Raw genomic sequence first — 12,474 nt, 5'->3', positions numbered from 1 at the left:
AAAATGTATGCTGCATGAGTAAGGCAAGAGCCAAAGGACCCCTTCCCTTTTTGGAATTAATTTGGTTTTAGTACAATAAGTAGAAATCTGGGGGAAAACAAAATTAGAACATACAAAATTCTCCTAAAAGGAATTGGCATCTCTTGGGGAGCCTCATACTAAATCTGGGATCACTGGGATACTTTGAAATAATAAACTCAGCAAATGCACCCCCTGGAGACATTTTGCGGTGTGGGGAACCGGCCAGTGGATGGCATTGTTTCACCTGCCCTAGGGACCAAGCAGGTCTTTATTGGCCTCAATAATATACTGGGCTTCCCCAGTAGCTCAACTGGTAAAAGAACCCACCTGCAACGCAGAAGATCCTGGTTCGATTCTTGTGTCAGGAAGTTCTCCAGGAGAAGGGATAGGCTACCCACTCCAGTATCCTTAGGCTTGCCTGATGGCTCAGACAGTAAAGAATCCGCCTGCAATGGGGGAGACCTGGGTTCGACCCCTGGGATGGAAAAATCCCCTGGAGGAAGGCATGGCAACCCACTCTAGTATTCTTGCCTGGAGAATCACATGGACAGAGGAGCCTGGCGGGCTACAGTCCATGGCATTGCAAAGAGTCAGACACAACTGAATGACTAAGCACAGACCAGCAATAATATACTAGTGCTTGTTGATTAGTCTTTCTTAAAGATTACTCCTTTTCTTTTCTCCTCCATCTTAAAACTGAGACTCAGAAGCTTCTCAAGCAAATTTCCAGGTAGTTGGTAAATAGATTCAAATCTGCTCCCCATGAACAGCAACATTCCAGGGGAGACACTCTGAGGTGAAGAAGTTCATCTAGCATGAAGCTGGTCTCCAGCTGGGTATACAGTCTCAACTCTGCCGGCTTTTATCTCTAAGAGATTTCTCCAGAAGCATCAGCTTAGATCTCTTCTAGATCGTAGAAGAGGCACTTCTGCTGCTCATTTCCACACTTGTTTCTCTCCCAGTAGGGAAGCTGGGAGGTACAATCTCTGTACAAGATAATCTCTGGCACCGTCACACTTGAGAAGCTGAAGAAGCCATGAAGTCACCATCACCCATTCCAAAATCCCAAACCTTAGTGGTGGTTTTGTAGGACAGGAAGAAAGAGGACTGGATCTTCCCGTTCTGAGAGCTCCTTATCCTAGACACCTTTGCTGAGCTTTTCGAGTGGGGCCCCAACAAGGGTCCTCCTGCCTGGGGTTGTTGGAGCCAATAGAATGAGAATGCATTCACTTCAAAAGCAAAGGAAGGTTTTCTTCTTTGATTAAACAAGTGATATTTAGGAGCACCCACTCCAGAGTGCACCGCTCCCAACAGGCTGCTTTATGGGGATCTCTATTCACTTTTATTTATCCAACTTTTTTCTCCCCCTCAACAAATCTTAAAGAATCTTCTGTATCAGCACATAAAGAATTTACTTTTTAAACAGCTGCATAATTTTCCATTGTATGGATGCACCATAATTTAACAAGTCCCCACCCACAGTCACTTAGCTTCTCCATCTCTTGTTACAACAAACAGTGCTGTGATTACAAATCTTCAGGGTATACATCATTTTGTAAAAATGCAAATATATCAGTAGGATAAGCTACTGAAAGTGAAATTGCTTATTCTAAGGCAGTGGTTCTCAATCAGAAGCTATCTGCCCGCAGAAGACATTTGGCGATGCCTGGTGACACTTTTGCTTGTCATAGTCAGGGGAGTGCTACTGGCATCTAGTAGGCTGAGGTCAGGGATGCTACTGAATACCCTACCATGCCCAGGACAGACCCCACAACAAAGAAGTATCTGACCCAAAATGTCGGTAGTGTCTAGGTTGAGAAACTCTGTCCTAAGCATGTGAGTGTACACAATTTATGGTGCTAACTTGCCTTCTGTTACAATGATCAAGCCAATATACTTCTGCAGCAGTGTTTGAGACTGCCTGTTTTCCCTGTTGTCTCAACACAATCTTACTATTTCATCTTTGTTAGTTTAATGGAGGAAAAATGGTACCTCATTATAGTTTTACTTTTTCTGACCCTTATGGATGAAGAGGAACATTTTTAATATGTTTGAGATTTTTTAGCTTTTTTGTAAACTGTTTAAGTCTTTGGCCTATTTTTCCTATTTTTTGTTAGATTTTTCCTATTAATTTCTAAAATGCATTTATGTTTTAAGAAAATTAGCTCCTTGTGATGTTAGATACAACATTTTCCCAGTTACTTATCTTTTGGCCTTACTTATGATGGTTTTTATCATGCAGAAAAATTTTTATTTTTATGTAGTTGACTTTATTGATTTCATGGCTTATGGGCTTTACATTTTAAATGTCTTCCCCATTCCAAGATCATAATAAAAATGTTCCCACTATATAAATTTAGGACTTTAATGGCTTTATTATTTACATTTAAATTTATGATATGACTGGATTAATTTCACCATTACATATAAGTTCCAAGTTAAATGTTACTAACTGAATAATCTGTTGTCTTTTATTACAATGTCACTTTTATCATAAACTAAATGCATCAATATTAATGTATACTTATATCAATTGGCTTATATTTTTTCTTTGATCTTCTAGTCTATTCATGGTCTTTTTTCTTTATGGTCCTGTTTTAAATACCGTAACCTCATGACATGTCTCAGTATCTGGTAAGGCTAGTCTTCTCCTTATTAAGGATTTTAATTTTCTTATTTTTCCAAAAGAATTTTTGAGTCAGTTTATTTAAACCTTTCAAAAACTTTTATTATTTTAATTGGAATACTGTTATTTCACAGATCAACTTAAATAGAACTAACATTCTTATGATGTTGACTCTTCCTAACCAAGTATGTTATTTTGATTCCTTGCTTCACAAAAGAATCACCATCATCTGACACTGGCATCACCTGGGAACTGGGTGAAAATGCAGAGTCTCAGGCCATCTATCCAATCGGAATCTGCTTGTAACAAGATCCCCAGTTACTGATTGTCTTCTGGTTTGAGAAGTGCTATTTTAATTCAGTTTAAGGCAACCTAATAAAATTAATTTTTTATTAACTTGTTTTCAGAATGCAGTAAAAATTTGTCAGGAAGCGTACAGTGCATACCTACTAACTGTTTAGCATGACACATGACTGTGGGGAGACCTAAAAATGTATTCAGAACCATCAGTGGACACTCTTGTGAGGATGATGATTAGAGAATACCGGAGATGAATATAATGAAGTAAGAACTAAAGCATTAAGTACTAGCTATGAGGGGTATGTTCAGAAGAGCAGGGACTGCAATCTCACCCAGCACCCCGCTTGAAGAGCAGGGTGAAACTACAGGAAAGGCAGGCCACTGTTCCCATGCCCAGCTCCAGGGCAGTGGTGCAGGGGAGAGGCTGTAAAACAAAGAGCTCCGGAATGTGGCCTAAGAAATGAACTTTACTTGGAACAGTGTGGGGAGATCATGCCTAAGGACTTTGTAGGAAACAGTGGAGGTCTTTGGGGAGAGTGGTTAAGATCAATCTGATAGTTCCATAGAAGTAGCAACAAGCAAAAAGTAGATCAGTTAGATCTTTAACTTAACCAGAGAAAGAGGCAATTAAGAATAGTCTTCCTGAGAGCCTCTTGGACTCAGGGAGATCAAGTCTGCCATTCCTAGAGGAATCCAACCCTGAATATTCATTGGAAGGACTGATGCTGAAGCTCCAATAATTTGGCCACCTGATATGAAGAGCTGACTCATTGGAAAAGACCCTGATGCTGAGAAAGATTGAGAGCAGGAGGAGAAGGGGGTGACAGAGGATGAGATGGTTGGATGGCATCACTGACTCAATGAACATGAGTTTGAGCAAACTCCAAGAGATAGTAAAGGACAGGGAAGCTTGGCATGCTGCAGCCCATAGGGTCGCAAAGAGTTGAAACAACAAATATGGGGTTAGAGCAAGCCTCAATGACTGGCAATGCTTTACCCCTGTGATCGAGCCTGATGTTAATTAGATCAAGAATGTGGAGCAATTAACGTCTCAGGGTGTTAAGGCAGTAGAGCCATCAGCTAGTAATGAATGGAGGCTAACAGCTACGTGTGGTACCAATAGAGGCAGACCAGCAAGAGGTTTAGCTGGAAGATGGAAGAGTCAAAGAGAACTCAGCTGAAATCACTCTGGTTGTCAGGGAGATAGAATCCATGAGCTGTACCCTCTGAGGAGCCACATCAGAGGCTAACAGCAGGAGAGGGAGACTTTACCGAATAGTGCAGCCAAATCACTAAACAACAAGCAAAAACAATAACAAGACCAAGATATTGTTGCTAAAATATATTATCTAAAATGTCCAGTTTGCAAGAAAAATTATGAGATAGGAAAGAAACAAGGACATGTGATCCACACAGGGATAAAAAGAGGCAACATAAACTGCTTTTCAGAGAATCCAGAAGAAGGGCTTGGCAAAGTCTTCAAAGCAGCTATCATGAAGATTATAAAGAAACTCAAGGAGGGAACTTCCCTGGTGGTACAGAGGATAAGATTCCTCCTGCCAATGCAGGGGACAGGGGGTTGATCCCTGGTCTGGGAAGATTCCATATGCTAAGTGGCAACTAAGCTCATGCACCACAACTACTGAGCCTGTGCTCTAGAGTCCATAAGCAGCAACTACTGAGCCCACATTCTCAAGCTACTGAAGCCCATGGACCTAGAGCCTATGCTCTGTAACAAGAGAAGCCATTGCAATTAGAAATCCTTGAAGAGTAACCCATGCTCGCCACAACCAGAGAAAGCCCACGCAGCAACATAGATCCAGTGCAGCCAAAAATAAATTAAATAAATAAATCTAAAAAAAAAAAAAACTGGGCAAAGGTCTTGAATAGACATTTTTCCAGGAAAGACAGACCTGTAGCCAAAAAGCATATGAAAAGATGCTCAATGCCGTTAGTCATAAAGAAATTCAAATCAATACCACTTCCCACCTATTGCAAAGCATTGAAGAAAACACCTGAAAATAACAAGTGTTGGTGAAGATGTACAGAAATTGGAACCCTCACACATACATTTTTGATGGGAATGTAAAATGGAGCAGCCGGTTTGCCAAACAGCTTGGCAGTTTCTGTAAATATTAAACATAGAGGTACTATATATAGGGCTTCCCTGGTGGCCCAGTGGTAAAGAATATGTCTGCAAAGCAGCATGTGGGCATGCTAAGTCTCTCCAATTGTGTCCGACTCTTTGTGACCCAATGGACTCACCAGGTTCCTCTGTCCATGGGATTCTCCAAGCAAGAATACTGGAGTGGGTTGTCATGCCCTCCACCAGGGGATCTTCCCAACCCAAGGACCAAACCCACGCCTCTTACATCTCCTGCATTGGCAAGCAGGTTGTTTACCACTAGAGCCACCTGGGAAGACCCTATGCTGCTGCTGCTGCTAAGTTGCTTCAGTCGTGTCTGACTTGTAGAGACCCCATGGACTGCAGCCTACCAGGCTCCTCCATCCATAGGATTTTCTAGGCAAGAGTACTGGAGTGGCTTGCCTTTGCCTTCTCCGGAAGACCCTATGAGAAAAGGCCAATTCACAGAGACACGAAGCTGATTAGTAGTCACCTGTGGCTACCTAACAGAAGCAAAAGATATTAAGAAGAGATGGCAAGAATACACAGAACTGTACAAAAAAGATCTTCATGACCCAGATAATCACGATGTTGTGATCACTCACCTAGAGCCAGACATCCTGGAATGTGAAGTCAAGTGGACCTTAGGAAGCATCACTACAAACAAAGCTAGTGGCGGTGATGGAATTCCAGTTGAGCTATTTCAAATCCTAAAAGGTGATGCTGTGAAAGTGCTGCACTCAATATGCCAGCAAATTTGGAAAACTCAGCAGTGGCCATGGCACTGGAAAAGGTCAGTTTTCATTCCAATCCCAAAGAAAAGCAATGCCAAAGAATGCTCAAACTACTGCACAATTGCACTCATCTCACACACTAGCTGGAGAAGGAAATGGCAACACACTCCAGTATTCTTGCCTGGAGAATCCCAGAGATGGAGGAGCCTGGTGCGCTTCCGTCTAAGGGGTCACACAGATTCGCACACTACTGAAGTGACTTAGCAGCAGCAGCAGCACACGCTAGCAAAGTAATGCTCAAAATTCTCCAAGCCAGGCTTCAGCAATACATGAACTGTGAACTTCCAGATTTCAAGCTAGTTTTTAAAAACGGGAGAGGAACCAGAGATCAAATTGCCAACATCCGTTGGATCATCGAAAAAGTAAGAGAATTCCAGAAAAACATCAATTTCTGCTTTATGGATTATGCCAAAGCCTTTAACTGTGTGGATCACAATAAACTGTGGAAAATTCTGAAAGAGATGGGAATACCAGACCACCTGACCTGCCTCCTGAGAAATCTATATGCAGGCCAGGAAGCAACAGTTAGAACTGGACATGGAACAACAGACTGGTTCCAAATCGGGAAAGGAGTATGTCAAGGCTGTATATTGTCACCCTGCTTATTTAACTTATATGCAGAGTACATCATGAGAAATGCTGGGCTGGATGAAGTACAAGCTGGAATCAAGATTGCCGGGAGAAATATCAATAACCTCAGATATGCAGATGACACCACCCTTATGGCAGAAAGTGAAGAACTAAAGAGCCTCTTGATGAAAGTGAAAGTGGAGAGTGAAAAAGTTGGCTTAAAGCTCAACATTCAGAAAACTAAGATCATGGCATCTGGTCCCATCACTTCATGGCAAATAGATGAGGAAACAGTGGCTGACTTTATTTTGGGGGGCTCCAAAATCATTGCAGGTAGTGACTGCAGTCACAAAATTAAAAGACACTTACTCCTTGGAAGGAAAGTTATGACCAACCTAGATAGCATATTCAAAAGCAGAGACATTACTTTGCCAACAAAGGTCCGTCTAGTCAAGGCTATGGTTTTTCCAGTAGTCATGTATAGATGTGAGAGTTGGACTATAAAGAAAGCTGAGCACTGAAGAATTGATGCTTTTGAACTGTGGTGTTAGAGAAGACTCTTGAGAGTCCCTTGGACTGCAAGGAGATCCAACCATTCCATCCTAAAGGAGATCAGTCCTGGGTGTTCATTGGAAGGACTGATGTTGAAGCTGAAACTCCAATACTTTGGCCACCTGATGCAAAAAGCTGACTCATTTGAAAAGACCCTGATGCTGGGAAAGATTGAGGGCAGGCGGAGAAGGGGATGACAGAGGATGAGATGGTTAGATGGCATCACTGACTCAATGGACATGAGTTTGGGTAGACTCCGGGATTTGGTGATAGACGGGGAGCCCTGGCGTGCTGCAGTCCATAGAGTCACAAAGAGTCAGACACGACTGAGCGACTAAAGTGAGTGAGTGAGTGGTTGGCGGGTGGGAATGAGGTGAGGTAAAATGAAGGACATCTAGTGGATCTGGGGTTTCTTTCTGAGGTGATGAAAATGTTCTAAAATATTCAAGCTGATGGTTATGCAAGTCTGGGAATATACTATAAGCCACTCGAATCTACACTTTAAATTGATACATTATTTGATACATGAATTAAATCCCAATTAAGCTGTTTTTTTAAAAGTTAAGAAAATGAAAATATACTAAGTAGTTAATGCCAGGCTTTTAAAGATTGATCTCACATATTACTTGTCATCTAAGAAGTATCAACCCAAACAAAGAAGGACCACAGGAATTCCACATAGAGAGAACACCCAGATCTTTGCTTTGACTTTGTTACAGGCCACTCTGTACTGAGACCAGCTTTTTTTTTTTTTGCAAAGGATTTGGGCTCTCCACCAAGAATACGATGCGGATGCCATGGCAAAACTGAGTCAGATACAGTAATCCTGTGGCTTCGGGACTGTTGTAGGTAGTGTCAGGGACACTTCAGACTCATTTGAGACAATGATAGTAATAACGGAACAGGTGGATGGTTGTAAGAGGTTCACAAAGCACCCTGTCTGATCATCGCAACAAAGGCTGTGACATCTTTTGCCTGGATGCGGAAACTGAGCTCTGTCTACTTCAAAGGCTTATTCAAGGCTAAAGACTGGCAACACCAAACTTGATGCCAGGCTTTCAGAATACAAGTCCAGGGCTCATTGTCCCCCATCTTCACCCCCAAAGTCCCTTTTGAGAATCCCAGGTGCATTTAGGTTGTGGGAATTCACCTCTATGTGCTCAGCAAAATACTGAGAGCACTCAACCCCCATGCAGATGGAGGGAGCTCAGATGTTCACATGGTGACCACAGGCCCTAGAGTGCACTGGGACAGAGGTCACAAGTCTACCATCTGAGCAGCCATCGTACCAAGTGAGAGTTCCACGTCTAAAAAGCTTTCTCTCCTTTGCATAGAACATTATCATTTGCTGTGTGTTCTTTTTCTTATATTGGTTACATTATTACATGCATTGTACATTTTTTTGCCAGACTGAATACACTATACTTTGAATTTGGTACCTTATGAATCACTTAAGGAAGGAATTCTCAAGGGTGATTTGGACTCTGTGGTTTCTAGATGATTTCTGACTCTAGATTCTAACCCAGCAGTAATTAAAATGCCAACACCATGGACTGGGAACTTTCTCCTCTGATGGCCCAGAACTATTTTGATTTTTCTGATCTAGGCTTTTCTAGACAAAAACCAAGGTGGCTGACTCAAAGTCCTTGTTGACAGAAGGAGAAAAACACCAGAAAGAGTTTTACCCTCGCCTACCTCCTCTGCTTGTAGGGTTTCTTTTTCAATTTTTTCAAGTAACTCTTTTCTCAGCAAGAACTCCTTGGTCAGATTGAGGGACATTTGCATGGCGTGGTGTAGCTTGCTCTGCAATATAACAACACGGGAAGTCTTGAGCAAAGATGATCGCTATAGGAAAAAGAGACAGACAACTCTTTATTCAGCAGAATAGCAGGACCGTCCAGGAACTTGCGTCTGTCCTTCTTATGACTCCAGATTTTCAGAATCCTGGTGCCTAAGAGGCAGGGGAGGAGAGGACCTCGGGAGGCTTCTCACCTGCAAAGCACCCAGACACACCTGGACCCAAATCCCACCCCACCGTTTTCTAAGAGAACCTCTCTAGACTTGGGCTGACTGCTTTGTAGGGTTGTGGTGCTTAGTCACTCAGTCGTATCTGACTCTGTGACCCCATGGACTGTAGCCCTCCAGGCTCTTCTGTCCATGGAATTCTCCAGGCAAGAATGCTCGAGTGGGTTCCCATTTCCTTCTCTAGGGGATCTTCTCAACCCAGGGATCAAACCTGGGTCTCCTGCATTGCAGGCGGATCCTTTACTGTCTGAGCCACCAGGAAAGGCTTAACAGAGACAAATCCTGGTAAAGTGTTGAGCGCAGAGCCTGACACACGGAGAGCACATGGCATATTACCACCACCATTTGGACAAAGAGGTGGATGCTACTGTGAGCATGTGAGATCTCACATGTGAGGTCTTCCCAGACCAGGAATCAAGCCCACGTCTCCTGCAACGGCAGGCAGACTCGCTACCATGGAGCCACTAGGGATGCCCCAAGGGGCTCCCTTGACTGAGACTCAATCATAAAACTCACAGAAGACAAGACACTGTGTCTGTCTCCTTCATGGCCAAACCCTCAGCACTTAGCCCTGGGCCTAGTGTGCCACAGGTTCTCATATATTTAGTAATAGAGGCAAATTATTCTACATATTTTTTTATTATTTTAGAAATATGTGTTTATTTGGTTGTGCTGAGTCTTAGATGTGGCATGCAGGATCTTTCCTCTATAGCTGCGGCGGCATGTGGGATCTAGTTCTCTGACCAGGGATCGATCCCAGGTCCCTGTATTGGGAGCAAGGAGTCTTAGCTATTAGACAACCAGGGAAGTCCCATTCTACATATTTTTAATGACGTCTCACACTTGGGTGTTTGACCTTAAAATGAAAATGATCCAACCTGTTGAACATCCATCCATAAACATACACCTGGATTTTTAGCAGTTTTTTGACAATTCTGACTGAGCACCTGCTTTGCCATTGTCCTCAGTGCTAGGGACACATCACTGACCAGTCAAGCTCTGTCCTGGTGGGCAGTCACAAAAACCTGCTTCTGAGAGGGGAAGCATCGGCCCACAGTTCCCAGTGGAGTCCCCATTCAAACCCAGGTGAGGCGTGACTCTACAACTCACCAGTGCTGGGCCCTGCTTTCCCCAGGAGACCTGAGAACTGAGATACAGAAAAGTCAAACTGTGTCTCTCTCAGCTTCAGGCTGCGTCACCATAGGTCTCCTGTAGGCGTCTCCTCCCAGCTTCACCATCTGCTTGCTGTTATTCTCAACAGGCTGACAGGCACCCTAGCCCCTGGGATTCTGACCAGAATGGCTCCCATCCTGCCCACCATTGCCTGTGTTCCAGCTGCTTGGGTATCACCATCAATCTGCACTACGTGTTCTGGAGCTCAAGACCTGGGCCTGGCTGTCATATTAGTATTTTATACCCAGTAGCTCCACTCCAAAGCCCTGACTTTTCCCCACAAGACCTGACTGGCCCTGGGCCACTTAGTTGATTCCTCAGGATCAGATCAAGGTCCAGTGTGGTGTAACCACATACCTCGCAGCTCTCCAGCTGGACACAAGAATTTCAGAATGTAAGCGTGACCTTGTCTACACACACTTTGCCAGCGGAAGGCAGTGGGTAAGGCGGGACACGCACTGGACTAGGAGCCCCAGCTCCGTCACAGCATGTGGCTTGAATCCAGCAATTACTCTCTCTCTTTCAGCCTCAGGTTTTTCATTTGTAAAAGGAAAACATTGAACAAACATAAGCCTAATATAAACACATTTGAATTCACATTTTTAAATGACACCGTGTGGACCAAATGAAGTTTGCTTGTGAGCTATCTAAGTCCATAGCTGCTATTGCCACCAAGGCACTAGGCCAAGGGTCAGCAACCTTGTTCTGTAAAAGGTTAGATGGGAAATATTTCAGGCTTTGCAGGCCAAGAGGCAAAATTGAGGACACTGTATAATTATATTAACAAGAGAAGAAAACAAACTGCCACAATTGTTTTATTGATAAAATTCAAAATGAAATAATTAAGTATAATATTTTGGGATACCGGTCTACAAATGAGAAGAATGAAATTTCTAGGGGAGAAATCAATTTTACTTAACTGGGTGTCAACGGGAGCGTTCTCTATCAAAATCAGTTGCAAATGTTCTTCTGTAAAAACCACCCTTGTCTCCCAGGCCAGTGGGCAGGATAGATGGGCCACTGCATCAGACAGTTGCCAGCAGAGTGACCAGGCCGCCTGGTCTGCCAGGGACAGGCCACGCTCATGCCCACAGTCCCTGCTTAATTGTCAATATTGCCTCTTTCTCCCCAAAAACAGTTCTGTGTAGATAAGGAATTATTTAGTAGGTGTGTTTTTTTTTTTAATTTATAGCTAAGATGGTTTCCTTTGCAGAGTTTTAAGCAGGGAAGTACTTATCGTTGTTTATTTGCTCAGTTGTGTCTGACTCTCTTACAATTCCATGGATTGTAGCCCACCAGGTTCCTCTGTCCATGGGATTTCCCAGGCTAGAATACTGGAGTGGTTTGCCATTTCCTTCTCCAGGGCATCTTCCCTGTTAAGACAGGGATCGAGCCCAAGTCTCCTGCATTGGCAGGCGAGTTCTTTACCACTGAGCCACCAGGGAAGCCCCAGGGAAGTGCTTATTACAGACTAAATTAAATACAGCCCTAATTGTGGCTGGTTCTTAAAACTCACAGTGCATAAAAATCATCTGGGGAGTTAAAAAAAATGTATGGCTCTCACCTCTTAATTCAATTGGTCGGGGTTGAATTAGTGTGTCTATCTTTTTTTAAAAAAAAAAAAGAAAAAAGGCTCCTCAACTGGTTTTAACACATAGTCAGGGTTATAGAGACATTTGGGGGATTTTAGGAGATATGGCTGGAGAAGGCAATGGCAACCCACTCCAGTACTCTTGCCTGGAAAATCCCGTGGACAGAGGAACCTGGTAGGCTGCAGTCCCTGGGGTCACAAAGAGTTGGACACAACAGAAGTGACACAGCAGCAGCAACAGCAGGAGATATGGCTTTGTCAGGAGAAATCAGAGAGCAACGGGGGAGTGTAGGATGCCTAGGCTCTCGGGGGAGTGTAGGATGCCCAGGCTCTCAGTGAAGCCACAGTGATGTCCCAGAACCTCGCTGTGGCACAGGAAACCCCAGGCATGGGGGCAGGAGCTTGGACCTTACTTTGTACGCGTTAAGGATCTGCAGGGTGTTTCCAGATGCCAGCTTCATCTGGATCAGCTCTTGATTCCTTGCTTCAATCGTCTCTAAAAACTGAGCATTCTCGATCTTCAGCTGCTGGAAGTCAACGTCGTGGAGGGCCTCGCCTACCTCCTCCTTCTACAGCTCAGGAAGAAGAGTGTCACAAGTCAGAAAGACAAAAACAAACATATATTAATGCGTAAGTGTGAAATCTGAAAGAAATGATACAGAGGAGCCTATTTGCAGGGCAGGAATAGAGATGCAGA

The 12,474-nt window shown here is 43.6% G+C and overlaps 1 protein-coding gene across 5 annotated transcripts in view; it reads right to left on the bottom strand.

The window, feature by feature from the left end:
- CFAP263 (cilia and flagella associated protein 263) overlaps positions 1 to 12,474 on the bottom strand; it is a 32,173-nt gene that overhangs the window by 4,856 nt on the left and 14,843 nt on the right. For 3 of the 5 annotated variants that reach the window (XM_019980158.2, XM_019980159.2, XM_019980163.2), the window contains exons 6-7: positions 12,191 to 12,346; positions 8,684 to 8,833 (exon numbers count right to left, since the gene is read on the bottom strand). In XM_019980158.2, coding sequence (XP_019835717.2) covers positions 8,684 to 8,833; positions 12,191 to 12,346 — 306 coding nt within the window. The remainder of the gene's footprint in view (positions 1 to 8,683; positions 8,834 to 12,190; positions 12,347 to 12,474) is intronic. The other 2 variants (XM_019980160.2, XM_019980162.2) reach the window with 1 other exon arrangement.

Source organism: Bos indicus, chromosome 18 (assembly GCF_029378745.1).
Source record: "Bos indicus isolate NIAB-ARS_2022 breed Sahiwal x Tharparkar chromosome 18, NIAB-ARS_B.indTharparkar_mat_pri_1.0, whole genome shotgun sequence".
In the NCBI taxonomy this organism is placed as follows: domain Eukaryota; kingdom Metazoa; phylum Chordata; class Mammalia; order Artiodactyla; family Bovidae; genus Bos; species Bos indicus.
The sequence above is the reverse complement of the archived record's forward strand: the minus strand, read 5'-3'. Positions and strand labels throughout refer to the sequence as shown.